The sequence below is a fragment of the Macaca fascicularis genome, chromosome 6 (assembly GCF_037993035.2).
Source record: "Macaca fascicularis isolate 582-1 chromosome 6, T2T-MFA8v1.1".
Lineage (NCBI taxonomy): Eukaryota > Metazoa > Chordata > Mammalia > Primates > Cercopithecidae > Macaca > Macaca fascicularis.
The window spans coordinates 42102023-42117588 of record NC_088380.1 but is presented as its reverse complement, the minus strand read 5'-3'; the positions used below and the strand labels follow the sequence as shown (position 1 = coordinate 42117588).

At 36.5% G+C, this 15566-nt stretch overlaps 1 protein-coding gene across 4 annotated transcripts in view; it reads left to right on the top strand.

Annotated features, from left to right (window-relative positions):
* The window catches only part of OXCT1 (3-oxoacid CoA-transferase 1), a 144522-nt gene that overhangs the window by 71671 nt on the left and 57285 nt on the right, over nucleotides 1-15566 (top strand). For 2 of the 4 annotated variants that reach the window (XM_005556800.5, XM_015451333.4), the window contains exons 12-13: nucleotides 4381-4453; nucleotides 5051-5126. The exons of the other annotated variants lie outside the window; for them this stretch is intronic. In XM_005556800.5, the coding sequence (XP_005556857.1) occupies nucleotides 4381-4453; nucleotides 5051-5126 (149 nt within the window). The remainder of the gene's footprint in view (nucleotides 1-4380; nucleotides 4454-5050; nucleotides 5127-15566) is intronic. 4 annotated transcript variants of the gene reach the window in all.

The following is a 15566-nucleotide window of genomic DNA, read 5'->3' as shown; positions in this document are numbered from 1 at the left end:
AGAACTATTTCCAAGGATCTCTTTTTAAAAAGTCTTATAAGGTTATGTAAAAATGAACTACCAGTTGTATAGTATTATATGGCTTAGAGCATACTTTTTCACATGTATTATACCATTGGACCCTCAGATGAAACTTTGTTATACAAATTGGGAAACTGAGGTCCAGAAAATTGAAGTGACGGGTTCAAGATAACATTGCTAGGGACTGAGTTCATACCCAGTCTCCTGCTTGTGACCCTGGCCTTCTTCTGTATACACTGAGTTATACCTGCTGATAACCTCACTTGCACAGAGGTGCAGACAGCAGTGCTTGGAACATTCCAGAGGTCCCATCAAGATCTGGGCTCTAACCTAGATTAACCCAATGCAGTTGTGAAATTTCTAAGTCTCATATTTTTGCTTCTGTATTGTGTGTTTTGCGTTCTTCATTTCTTAATATTTTCTTACTTTAGTATACAGTATTTTAAATGACTTGACTTTTAATTAAAGTTGCTTTAGAAAGAATCACCATGTTTAATATCCCTAGCCCCCTGCCATATCCCTCTACACTAGTGGTTTTCAATGAGGTGGGATCTGATTTTGCCCCCAGAGACATTTGGCAATGTCTGAGGACATTTTCGATTGTCACACCTGGGGGAGTGACATCTAGTAGGTAGAGGCCAGGGATGCTGATAAACATCCTACAGCAACCAGAACAGTCTCCCCATCCCCCAGAGTTCACCAGGCCCAATTGTCAATAGTGCTAAGCAGGAGAAACTCTGCTCTAGAGGTATATGTATCACATCTGAAGAATCACAGGCCTGCAGTCTAAAGTACAGATAACACAGCATTCCAGGTCTCTATAGTGGTTGCAACCAACCATTATGGCTTTTTGTCTTGCTGTACCCTTCAAGGATATTTTTGTGTACCCATTCTGGACTGCTGGGTGTTTTCTGATTATGGCTCATACTCTTCTTTGCATGTCTTTGCTCTTGGTGTGTCTTTCATGAGATTTTGTTCTGCTCCATTCCATTGTTACCCCATCTCCTTACTGATAACTTTCTATCAACATTCATTATGCTTATCCTTCAAGTTCTAGCTCATTTTTCTTCTCCAAATCCTGCTGTAGCTCAGAAATGCCCTTCCCCTAAACCCACAACATATCTAGTGTCTCTCTGAGAAGCATATCACATTTTGCCTTGTAATTATTTGTTTATCTCTCCTGCTGTATAGTAAGTTCCTTTTGCTTAGGGCAGTGTGGTCCAAGTGTGGTCCCCAGACCCACAGCATCAGCATCACTGGAAATGTTTTAGAAATGAAATTCTCAGACCTCACCACACACCTACTGAATTAGAAACTCTGCATTTCAGAAATCTTCCATGTGATTCTGATGAATGTTAAAGTTTGCAAACCACTAGTTTAGATCACCCAAATTTGGTGTATAACACTGTTTAAGGCATATAGTAGGCATTTACTATTGTGTGGATGACTTTTAAATCATGAGCCAAAGGACTCAGTGACCGTGAAATTGATAACTCTATTGCCCAAATATGAAAAATTCAGATATACATAAAGAAAAATTGGAGGAGACAGAAATCAATCAGGAATAGCCAAATAAGAAAGCCCTCTTTATGTTGCTTGTCTTTAGTTATGACTTTTCTTGACCAAACTTGGACATTGTATGTGAAAACCATGGATTCAACTTTAGGATACTTATTTTCATTTAGATATTAGATGTTTAAAAATGCTGAAAATTAACCTTGCTTCAAAAGAATGTAATTTTTAAGATGCTATAATGTATTAGCAGAGGACTTGATAATGTTTTTTCAAGAGAGTTGTTTTCTGGGCTCTTTAATAAAACTATGCTTCACAAATAATATAGGGAGATCCAAAGCTCTTCCCATTGATCTCAGTTTCCTATAACATGGTAAATACGCATTGTATGTATTATCAGCCAGTACAGATTATCTTTTGGAAGTCAGTGTTATTTAGCTCCTAAAAAAAAAAGAGCTGGGATTTTTAATGTTTTTCTTCCTTTTTGTCCTACAAATTCCTCCTCTTCGACTTGCTGCCTTATAGGACTGATGAGGATCTGAATTTGCAGGTTATAGACGTTGTGTCTAGAATAAGGTGTAGTTGTGTTATGCCTGTCTTAAAACCTAGAGCTCACACAGGCTGGCCGTCCAACCCCACCATATAAGCCAATTGCTTGGTCCTGTGACATTTATCCCTAGAGGGGCAATGGCATTGTCTCTTTTATAGGTAGCTTTGGAGAGAAGAATAACAAAAATGGCGATAATTAAAGGTGATGTTTATAGAGCCCTTTCTCTGATCCAGGCAAGTTAGAGTAAGGACTTTGCATGCATTATCTAATTTAATCCACTATGTCTTACATGCTGTTTAAAAGCCCCTGCTAACCATACCAGGAAGTATTTTAAAAACTTTTCAGTTTTGTGGTACTTTAAAAGATACAAAGATGTTTCCATCATTTAGAATAAAACTCCCTTAAGAGATATATATTTATATCAAGATGAAATATTTATTTATTTATAAATAAGCTTACTCTTTCTCCATACTCAAGTTTGAATGGAGGGGGATATTGATGGAAAAGTTAGCTTTTGGGAACGACTTGAGAATTTGAGGATATAACTGTGTTGCACAGCTAGGGATATTCAGACTGCTTGTGGTCCTTTTGTTTCTGAGAGCTATTCCCTTTCCAATTTTGGAATAACAGTTTTGCTTCTCTTTCTTTTTGTCTGTCCTATTATACTGGGGCCATGCATGGGGTGTTCTCAAACAGGTGACTTATCTTTGGCACGGTGGTATGTTAGCACCTTCCTGGTTGAGACCAGAAGCTATTCCCAGGCCCCTGAAGCTCCTGAATAGACAGGAAATAGATCACAAGATGGCAGCGGCTTAGATATGAGTCAGGTGATTTTATTAGTTCTATGGGGAGTCGATGACCTTGAAAATCTTTTCCAGCTCTGAACTTCATTATGAGGTGTAAGTCTTGGGAGATGTCCTTCCAAGGAGACCTCTTGGCAGTTAACCTTAAATACATTGGCCAGTATTACCATGTTTTTCCCTGATTTTATGAGAATCCTGTGGTTTTAATAGAAGCTTATGGGGCAAGAGGGTACAGATGAGTCAGAAAAACAAAGAAAAGTGGAGAGAGATGAAAAGTGGAGAGTTCAGGCCAAATGAAATAAAGGAATTAGGTGGTTCCTTTTTTTCTATATGTGTTTTCTAATTTTAGTTTTATTTCTCCCCAGCTTCATTGCAATATACTTAACAAATAAAAATTGTTTATATTTAAGATGTATAACGTGATGATTTGATATATATATACATTGTGAAATGATTACCACAATCGTTAATTATCACATCCATCGTCTCACATAGTTACCTTTTTTTTTGTAGTGAGAACCCTTAAGATCCACTTTTCTAGCAAATTTCAATTATATAGTATAATATTAACTATAGTTAATACTATATGCTGTACATTAGAGTCTCAGAAGTTATTCTTATCACTGAAAGTTATTTGTTGATTAAAAAAGAAACTGCGGTGCATCTCCTGTGTAATTCTCTTCAAAATTGCATTCCTTCTTATATTCATACTGATTCCACAGTCTCTCTGTCCCAGTGACTTACAGTAGCATTGAATTCTGACAGGTGTTACCCCAGAACTCCCTTCCTCCTCATTCCTAAGTAGTATTTAGCAGAGGATTGTGAAGGGAATGGGGATGGTGAGAGGCTGGAGAGGTATAGACAATAGAGGAGTGCATTTCCTGTAGAACAGGGGTCCCTAACCCCTGGGCCGTGGACCAGTACGGGTCCATGGACTGTTAGGAACCAGGCTGCATAGCAGGAGGTGGGCGGCAGTCAAGCCAATGAGCATTAACACCTAAACTTGGCCTCCTCTCAAATCAGCAGCAATATTAGATTCTGGTAGGAGCCCAACCGAACCCATTGTAAAATGTGCATATGAGGGATCTAGGTTGCCCGTTCCTTATGGTAACCTAATGCTTGATAAGCTGATGTGGAACAACAGTTTCATCCTGAAACCATCTCCATTCCCCAGTCCGTGGAAAAACCGTCTTCCACGAAACCGTGCTGAGGTGCCAAAAAGGGGACTGCTGCTGTAGAGAATTTCCAAACAATAAGAAAACGAAAAGTGATCTGCTTTTTATTATCATCATGCAAAGGCAAAAGCAATGTCAGTGACAAAATACTTTCCACCACAAAAGGTTCCTATTATGTCCCCCCACCTGCCATGTCACTGCATTTTGGTAAAGGGAGTTTAAGTTCTTTTGGGAATGGAGAAGATACGGACCTCTGTTCACCATGATACTCTTAGAAATCTAATAGCCTTTTCTTTCTTTTGTGTGTGTGTGTGTTTAGGCAAGGAAACAGTTACTGTTCTTCCAGGAGCCTCTTTTTTCTCCAGCGATGAATCATTTGCAATGATTAGAGGGTACGTAATAACAGAGCCCCTCATGTTTCACACTGTGTGGAATGAGCTGAGTCATCCTCTGAGTGTGTTAGCAAGGCTCTGAAACACAGTCACATTTCCCAGCCAGAAAACTATCAGGAGTTTGTTTGGCTGCATGATGTGAAATTATTCACATCGAATGTTGGACATTGAATATCCAGCCCACTGTTAGGAAAAGAACCCCCAAAATGGAATCCATGTCTTTGTGCTAACCAGACTGAAATAAGCATTTATAAGGTGCTTTCTGAGGATTCTATCATTTTCTTCAAACTGTGTTCACTTTCTAGCTAGTGTTTGTGTTCAGATAGTCACATTCTGCCTCACTGAAGGAAACAATCTTCCTGTGTACACCTGTTCATAGTTTGTTATTGAGCCAATATATACTATAACATTTTTTTCACAAAAGAATTCTTAATGATTATTTCTCTGTCAGCGTGGAGCTCTATTAGGAAATCAGTTGTGTGGTGGGGGGAAGCAAATATATTTTGGTGGCATGAAGTTATTCTGATTGCTAGCAAGTTCAAGCAAAGGGGACAAAAGATTGTGAGGTTCACTTTATTCTTCCTCCTTCTTTCTCAGGGGACATGTCGATCTGACAATGCTAGGAGCGATGCAGGTTTCCAAATATGGTGACCTGGCTAACTGGATGATACCTGTAAGTAGACATTTTTTATTCTGAATTACGTTTGGATCAGAATAGTTACTTTTTAAATACTAAGAAAAAGGGCCATGAGATCACAATTCTTTGAAAATGAAATATTTTAATATATATTTCTTACTAGAATCAAATTTTAATTAAGTAAGCACTGAGAAGTATTCAGCTTTGCCAATTTGCTCTTCAGCTGGGACTGAAACTAGGCAAGATCAGAGCCAAAACATCTTCTTTAGAAGAAACCAAGTTAGAGAAGACTTAAAAAACAGAAAAAGGGCTAATTATACTCTGAAAGTAAGAAATACAAATATTTACCATAACTAAAGTTTTAAACTAGGAAGAACAATTAATAAGTTTGTTAGCATTGTTAATTGTTAATTAATGTTAATTGTTAATTCTATTAATCAGTGATTGAAATCATCTTGATTGGTTATGTGATCCCATAATCACTGTCCTCTACTATGGAATTCAAAGCATGAGAGTTTACTATCATTGTGAAATGCGCGGTTGTCATTTAATGACGTAAATCAAGGAAGAAACCTCCTAGAATTCGCTTTGGAAAGAGGACTGTTATCACTGCTTAATTCATGAGTGTAGTTCATTGTAGACCAGGTTATTGCTTCCCAAGTACATGCTTGGAAACAACATTGGGTATGTTTATGATTATGAGCTCATTTTGGGTGGTAGCTCAGTTGCTCTTTGTGTGTGTATTCAAAGATTTCTATGTTTTTCTATAGAACCAGCAAAGAAGAATCTTGTCAAATAACTGAGGCTGGTGGTCTATGATATGACAGTTTTCTTGAAATCTCTTAAATTTGTTTTCTAGTAATTTTTTGAGGAAGCTGGATTAATGCAGTTGATAACAGTGTTAGAGATCATGTTAGTCTAGCTCATTTGATTTAATGTCACCTGAAATGTTGTTTAAGTTTTGATAATTATTCAAACCCTAGTTTCCAAACTTGGTGGTGTATTGGAATCATCTCAGAGTTTTAAGAAATTTCAATGCATGGGTTCCAGCCCAGGTAGTCTCTAATTTAATTAATCTGGGTTGTAGCCTGGACACTGGGTCATTCAAAGCAACTCAGATGGTTCTAATATGTGACCAGGTTTGAGAACCAGCATATTAAAGATTGATTACAACTCACCTCATTTTAAAATGTAAGAGAAAAACATCATTGAGCCATCATAGTAAGAACTCTTAGCAAATTGTGGATTATATTGTTAGTTTAGTTGTAAAAATATTGATCTTTCAGAATCAGCCATAGTTACAAGGGTTAGCAGCTTTTGATTGCTTTGAAAAAACCAGGGACGGTCTCCTGAGTATCACACAGTGAATCAGATAGAAAGTTTATGGAAATACTTGCGTAGGATATTATAATGTATTTCTGTTTTCAAATTTTAGAAAAGGGCCATATGGGGTAGTAGAGTGAGTATAGGAAAGCAAGCCCTAGATTTTAGCACTGACTCTACCAGTAATCAAGGTGTGACCTTGAACATTTCACTTATGCTCTTTGGCTTAAAATGCCCTCATCTATAAAGTGAGGGTTTGAGACCAGATAACGTTAGGAGTCTCATTTGGTTTTCTTAGCTTAGTGGGTAAGAGCAAGGCCCTGTAGTGAGATAGTCCTGGATTAAAGTCTTATTTCTGACACTTGCTGGCAGTGCAACTTGAGCTAATTTCCTATTTTTTCCTCATCTGTAAAATGGGAATCATATTATAGTACCTACTTTATAGGACTATATGAAGGAATACATGTGACAATGCATGCAAAGTACATAGCACAGAGCTTGACACATAGTACCTGGTAAATAGGTTGTTGTTCTTATAAGAAGTTGCAGATTCCTGGCAAGGAAGAGAAAAGCATTGGGTCCTATGAACAAACGCAATAGGGTTTTAAATACATCTATTTCTCTGTACTAATGATTTTTGAAATCACTTTGCACAGTGGTCCTGAGTATGAAGCAGAAATGTGTTAAATATCTTCTTCCCTTCGGGGAACATGGGCATCTTTATATCAGTATAACATTTGTTTATATTATGATTTAGCACGTAGTAAGGCTGGAAGTTCTCATAGTGACAGTGTACACTATGTAGTTATTTATAGGAAAGCTTTGCTGATGCGTATCATATTTTTACATATCCTGTTAAGATTCCTGTGAATGATTAAAATACAAATGTTTATTACTTTATACTTTTCTCAATATAACTTGGAGCCCATGAGTTCCTGAAGGAATGGACCTAGTGGGGTGAACAGCTCTGGAGTTCTGTAGGAACATCATGGAAATCTAGTTGAGAAAAATTAAGCATAAGAAGTTTTCTGGGGTTTGGTTCCACTGTTTTGGTAGTGGAAGTTGGTAGTGTTACTTCTGATTAGCAATTTTTTTGTTGCTTTTGTAACTGATAATCATTTCCTAACTTCTTTGTATGGGATGCACCGTGCATATTTTCATTGTTTGAGACTCAGGGCAGCTTCAGAATCAACTCCATGAGGTTTAGTTTGGTTTTAATTTCAGCCCTACCCCTTACAAATTATGTGATCTGGAGCACATGTTTTGGCTGGGATTAAGTGAGAAGAAAATGAAGTGAACACTGCAAGTACTCTCTAAATAGTAGCTATTAAGTAATACTCTATTACTTAAAATTAAACAGGAAATATTTACCTTAAAATACACTGGTATAAGCGAGGTGATTTTACAGGAGCCAGCACAACCTGCTTATCCTAAGTCCCTATTCAAGCACCAAAATTAAGCCCTTTGAGGGCACATTTTTTTCATTTATTGGTTATGGATAAAGATAGAGCTTACCTTCCTTATGTAATTTCAGTAAGCTATCTATTTTTATTTGTCCCAAAGATTTGTTGACTTATATAATTTAAATATGTTTTTATTGCAAGATCTGGCAGTCAAGAAGCTGAAAAATTCAACTTTACTATATCATTTTTCATTTACTTTTATCTTTTTCCTGAGTTTAATAATCTTTCAATGGCTGAGTTCTCAGCATCATGACATCATCATCAATCATTACAGCATCAGATTACAATAAACATTAAGCCTTCAGGGCAAGCAAACAGTGTGGGTGCTATTTGTCTTACCCTTTAATAGCTTCTTAGTATGCAGTGTTGGTCTCATGTACAGAGATTTTTAACAGTTCTACCCTGAGCATCCAAAGGAGGAAAACTTGACAAAACAGTAGTTGGCTCCTTCAAGCTCCCTGTTGATTGTGATGATGGTAAAACCCCAGGCAAGCAAATAAATGATGGAAAGATGTGCAGTCCGCTGAATCTATATTCAGAGCTGCTCTAGTGCCTTCTGAATGCCTATTTTTGGAGAACAGCTGGCATCGATTATTGACTTATGAAGGGAAGCAGATGTGTATGGTCAGCAATGAGAGCTGGTTATGAAAGCACAAAATAGCAGCCCACTGGACAGGGCTGCAGTACGTGAGTGGCACAAGAGCCAAGAGCCCTCCTCTATGTGGAGAGGATTGAATGAGGCATTCTTAGGGCAAGAAAGAATGGGACACTTTTGGTGTCTTTTTTTTCCCTTTACTCCCTCACGTTTTTCACATCTTTGTGCATTTGAAAAGAATAAATACTAATTAATGTCATACTCATATGTGCTACATATTTGAGCACATAAAATTGATTGGGTTCTCTAGACATGCTACCTGTTTTAAATAAGTTAAGTCTCTAGTATTCCTGGTTATAAAACTACAAGGGAGTTTGTGTTCAAGATTCAATCTGTTTAGTTGCATCAATTGTAATCCAAATATTAATCCAAAATATAGATATTTAAATATATTATGACATAGGTGAAGAAATAAGCATAAATCTCTAGATACTGTTTTAACTTTAGTGTATTGTTCATTTGGTCCTGAGGTTCAGGAAAAGAAAGACAGGTGGAAAATCCATATGAGGTCATATGAAACTTTTACAATTAGTAATGCCTTTGTCTTATTAGTGTAATGCAGTGGAAAGCTCATAAAACTTTGGAATTAGACATACTTGAGCTTAAATACTGGTTCTTTACTTATTGATCATGTAGTGTATCACTGTTATACTATATTCATTGGTAAAAATGACAGTTTTTAACTCATGCTTGTTCTGAGGATTAAATTCACTAATTCATTCAACATGTATTGATCTGGCATATATTAAGGGTCAGGCACTGTTAAATATAAATGACAATGTTTTGGGGGATGCAATAGTTAACAAAACAGACAAAATTCTCTGCATTTATGGAGCTGATATTCTAACAGGGGTCAGCAAACTGTGTTCCCTGTACCAAATCTGGCCCACTGCCTATTTTTGTAAATTTTTCTTGGAACATAGCCATATCCACTCATTTACGTATTGTTTATGGCTGCTTTTGTACTGCCACAGCAGAGTTAAGTAGTTAGGTTAGAAACTGTGTGGCTTGCAAAGCCTAAAATGTTTACCATTTGGCCCTTTACAGAACAAGTTTGCCAACTCCTGCCTTAGATCATTGATTTGAAACTTTTTTTCTCTAATATAAGCAAGTAATGTCCTACAGATTTTTATATTGTTTCAGTCTCTTCAAAATACTTTCTAATCTTCCTTGTTATTTTTTGTATGGCCCATTGTTTATTTAAAAGTATGTCAGTTTCCAAATATTTGGTGATTTTCCACATAACTTTAAAAAAATTTTCAGTTTAATTGTTTTGAGGTGAGAGAACACACTTTATAATTTCAGTCCTTTTAAACTTGAGACTTGTTTATGGCCCAGAATGTAGTCTGTTTTAGTAACTGTTCCATTTGCACTTGAATATATATTCTGCTCTTGTTGGGTACAATGTTCTGTAAGTGCCAATTGGTTCAAACAGGCAGTTAGTATTGTTCAAGTGTTCTGTGTCTTATCAATTACTGAGAGAGTAGTCTTGAGATCTTCAGCTGTAATTGTGGATTTGTCTGTTTTTCTTTCAGTTATATGACTTTTTGCTTTATCTGTTTTAGAGCTGTTACTGCTTGCATTCATACACATTTAAGCTTACATTCTCTTGATGAATTGATCTGTCATTTTGTCTCTTCAATAATATTCCTTATATTGAAGTCTGCTGTCTGATGCTGATATAGTCACTCTTCAAAGTATGTTTCTCCATTCTTCTGCCTATAACCTGTGAACACCTTTATTTTTAAGTAAGTTTTTGTAATCATATCGTTAGATTGTTATCTTATAATCTCTAAATCATATAATTATAATCTCTAAATTGGAGGTTTAGACCATTTACATTTAATGTAGTTATCAATATGGTTGGGTTTAAATCTATCAGGATTTTTTTTTTTCTGTTTACTTCATCTGTCCTTTCTGCCCTTTGATTTCTTTGGGATCAGTTAAGTATTTTTTGAGTATTTTATCTTTACTGTTGGATTACTTTTTACTGGCTTCTCTAGGGTCTACCATATATGTATTTTATCACAATCTACTTCAAGTAATATATCACTTTATATATAATGTAAGAATTATACAATAGTAAACTTCTATTTTCTGCCCTTATTGTGTGTGTTCTTTAGTGATATTTAATTCTGCATGTGACATAAACCTTATACTTTGCTATTATTTTTGCTCTAAACACTCGACTATCTTTTTAAGTAATCTTTAAAAATGAGGAAAAATCTTTTGTATTTTTCCAACATATTTTCTGTTTGTTGCACTTTTTCTATGCACAGATCTAGATTGCCATTTGATGTTGTTTTCCTTCTGCTTGAAGGACATCCTTGGATGTCTCTTGTGTTATAAAATCTGTGGATGTCTCTCAGGTTGATCTTTTTCAATATTTGCTTTTAAGCTGTGTTGAGATTAGTTAAGAGTAGCATTTAGTTGCAGTCTAATTTAGCCCCACTACTGAGGCAGTCTTCTTCAGAGGACTCTGCCTGATGCTCCATATATTACAAAATCTTTCCTCACTCTTTGGTAGGATTGTGAATTGTTCCTAGATCTGTGTTTGTTTTGAGCCTTTTTTTTTTTTTTTTTTTTTTGTCTAATGCTTGCTTAGTGGTTCTTTTTCAGGCTTTGACTAATTTCTTCTTATGTATGCACATATCCGTACCCTGCCAAAGACTTGAGACCTTCTTCCTCTGCAAATCTGAGCTCTCACTCTGTATAATACCTCCTTTCTGGTGTTTTCAGATCTCAAATTGTAGTTGCCTCAGGCTCTCTGAAGCCAACAAAACTGCTGAGTTTCACTTCCTGTACTGCAGCTTGCAGATTCTCTCCAGGCAGTAAGCTGGGGGAAATTGTAGACCTATCTTGTTGGCTTCTCTTCTTTCAGAAATGGTAGTCCCATACTGTGTGTTGTCTAATGTCTGAGAGCTACTTTTTCGTGTCAGTTTGGTTTTTCTAACTGTTTAATATCATTAATAACATGTTTGAATTTATGTCATTGTGTATTTACTGATGGTTTTCTTAGTACAAATCCCTAGAAATAGAATATCTTTGTCAGTATTTTAGGGATTTTGATGTATCACTGAGTTACTGGCCAGAAAAATTATCCCCGTTTACTTTCACACTGTTTTTACTGTATTACCAACACTGAGATCAGCTTTTTAAAAGCTTTATTATTTTCTTCTGTTATTTGGCATTTCTTTAAAAAGCTGCTCTCTGGGATTGTTTAAAGGGCAGCCGTACCTTACTCTTCTGGAGGGCATTTAATCGTTTTCTTCTTGTTTTGGAGACCTTCCTTTTGGCTTCTAGCAATTATCTCTCATCAAATTCCAGTGTTGCTCTCTTTAGTTATATTAAAAAACAACATTGATAATGACTATTCTGTGCTAGTGAATGTATCTTAGGAGATCCACTGTAACAAGCATGTATGTGAATGTGTGTGTACTTCTTCTGTTTATAATATTTTGAACAAACTCTAGATGTGGGATAGAATAAAAGCATAGCTATTTTTATCTCCTGTGGTACTCTTTAACCTATTCTGTTAGGGAAGCTTTTCCTCTGCCATTAATGAATACCGCATGACGTTTCAGCTCACTCCAGGAAAATAAACAGCTCTTAGGTCACTTTAATTCATAAACTCAGTCTTCATTCAGACATTAGAGGGTCCATTCCAAAACAGTGAACAATGCTTTAATAATCATTCAAAAGCAATGCATCTCCTCGTTTTTGACCTCCCAGCTACAGTCTGCCTGCATTTGAAGGTTATATGGTATTCTTTTGCTCTTTCTCTACTCCTCTCCTCTTCTAGCTCACTGTTTGGCGCCCACCAGGATCAAAATTCAAGAGAAAGGGAAGGCAAGGAAATAGGGCAGGAAAGATTTTACATAGCAGGAGACTGGTAATACTGTTTGCTGGCTCCATGATCTCTGGTCCATAAAAGTATTTAAAGCTGATCCCTCTGTGTATGTGGAGTGGGGTGAGCGGTCATCTTTAGAGACCCCCTTCTTAGTTCCTCCTGCAGCAGCTGCTCCTATGGGTGATGGCTGGATGCTTCCCCAGCAGCTTCTGACTTTTCTGTGGTCCACTTAACACATAGACTCTTACTGGTAGAGTCCCTCTTCCTGGGCTATCCTGTTGACAAAGCATTAAAACCTGTTGAGGTTGGTCCTCTCTCACATGGCCCCCATGTGGGAAGCACTCACATTTCTTGTACTGCCTCCAGTGATAGCGTAGTTACTTCCTCAAAACAGCCCCTTTAACTTTCTCAGGTAGGAGTCAGGCAGCACTCCCTATCTGCGCTCCCCATCTTTCAGGCTCTGAGTTGTCAATGGAGTGAGCAGCAGGCATACCCTTACCCCTTCCTTGGTTGCTGAGAAATGTAGGGGTAGGTAGGATACTTTTCATCAAATAAATCCTTCATACAAAACCTTTGCTATTCCTATACTGTATTCCTTGGTCCTGCTGAGGGTCCCAAGAGCCTTGGGATGTGCTTTTGACTATTTCCTTTGTAAATTCTACTTCTGAGCATCTATCCTACATGCTGGTATCTCCTAGCTCTTCTATTAATCAAAAGTGAGACAGTAAGATCTTATCTAACATATGGTTACCACCACTTTTGCTCATGAACCTGGCTTTTTCTTGTTGCCATTAATCCTCCCTATTTATCATATTTAATTCTGCACGTGATATAAATCTTACAATATTTTGCTATTATTTTTGCTCTAAACAGTCAACTGTCTTTTTAAGTAATCTTTAAAAATGAGGAAAAAAACTCTAATATGTTTCCAACATATTTGCCCATTTAAGCTCATATTCAGCTAAGCCTTGGTGCATATAAGGGTGTTTTCCATCTATGGTTCTAATACCTCTGGGCGGTTCCCCCTAGCCTGTTCTGTTTTCCACAGAGGACTGTGGAAGAACCCAGCCAAGCCCTGTTGCCCTACTAGAGGATAAAAATACTGACCCATTGGGATGGAGCTTTACTTCCTGTGCTGATTAAAAGTGCATTTAATGTCTTCAGAATTTCCAAGAGCAAAATATTATTTTCTCTCATACAATTTAACAAATGGACATGCATTTTTTTCAGAAAGGCAACTTTTTATTAGTGATTCACTGATTTAGGATGTTATTAGAAACATAAGCTATTTATTATACTTTTCCTGGGTGCTATATTTGGTTATCCAAAAATACTTTTATCTATGACTATCTGGAAAACATGTTGAAAATTAATGTTTAGTTTCCTTATTTACACCTGATATTTTTCAGACTAAAGGTATATTTAGAGACTGACATATTTGATATATTCATTTTGTGAGGAAAATTTCTCTTACTTGAAAGATCCTGTCAATGATTAAAAGCTATGATTAAGGTTTAAAAGCCACAGCTAAATTCTAAATCTATTTTTACAAGGAGGGAACTAATAGTTATTAAGCATATGCCACTGGCCAGGTTCTGAATATTTATTGCCATTTTATCCTCACAGAAACTGAGTTAAATACAAATATTCCTGTTATTATAGATGAAGAGATTCAGGCCAAGGGAGTTAACTATTCAAGTTTACATCTGTGGCAAGTGATGGAAAGAGAAGTGGAATTACAGTCTTCTTTGCTCTTACGTGCTTCACATTCTGCTGCAGGTACTTTTGGGGATATTTAACTGCCTTTCAGAATGGAAGCAAAACAACGTGCAAAATACATAAAAATCTGTATAGCATTCTGTAAGCCTTATGAAGAAATGATTGTCAGGTAAAGCCTGTTGTAGTTTGAAGGATATATGTTGAGTATACATGACTGTTGTTCATGGTGGGATTTTATTGTAGGTGGACCATTTGCATGTTTGTTCTTCTGCATCCTGTTTTCTTTAAGCTTTTACCCAAATTCAAAAGTTTCCACTGCCCAGTCACTTATAATTAACTTAAATGTCATATATGAAGTACTTTATCCACTTTATTTACCCATTTTGTTTTTTATAATCTACCAATCAGAGAATTCTTTGGAAAATTTCAGGCCCTCCACAAAGAATGTTTATAAAATTATCTTGCAATACTTGCTAAATGGGAAACATTGAAGCACAATTGGAGAAATATCAGAATTATTGCAAAGGGAGGAATACTGAAGATAATTTTTTAAAAGATTAATATCTGAAAGGAACAAAAGCAAATTCATTAGCAAGCCATTTCACCCAGCCTAGGCCCTCACACATCTTAACCTTTGACAGAAGCAAAGGGACATGAGAATGTGAAAGACTTTCTCCATCTTCAACAATCTTACAGAGATTTTGCCTTTTGATTGCTACCTGAGTCTTTTTTATCTGGAGGAAAGGAAATATTTCTCTCCTTGCTGTGTTTCATATGATATATTTTGAACAACTGCTTACTTCTAAGACTTTGTTTCTTCACTGGAAAGTGGATATATTCAACACATGGACTGAAAGAAAGGTCAGCTAGATACCTGATTCCAAACCATGCTGCTACACTGCCTACCAGACACTCTTGTAAGAATTTAATCAAATATTCTCCATCTCCTCTGTTGTTGAAAGGCAGACTTCTTTGCATAGAGTAGGATTTTGGTCATTTTTGAATCAGTCGATCTCTGTCTCATGAACAATGAGTGAGTTTGATATTTGCTATAAATATCCTTTTGGCTAATGATGCATTTGTATAACTGCAGCAGCCTCTTCTCATTAAACAGCTCACTTAAAGGGAGGAGAAGACACATTAAAAATGATAGATGAGGCTTCCTCAAAACCCATTATTAGTAATATGATAAATCATAGTGTTGCTGATATGACTTAGCAGGGAATGAAACCAAAGGGCTAATGACTACTGCTGGTGACCCTGCAGCTAAAGGCTAATGAATCCTGGAGACTGAATTTTATTAAATGACTGAATTTCGCATTCCCAGTTAGTGAAATCTTTCTCTATTCTTTTGGTTTAGAGATCATCTTGATCAACACTTTTGAAAAAATGTTTAAATATAGTCTCTATAAAAATAGAATAGTAAATGCATACATCCAGCTTAGACAGTTATCCACTTATGGTCA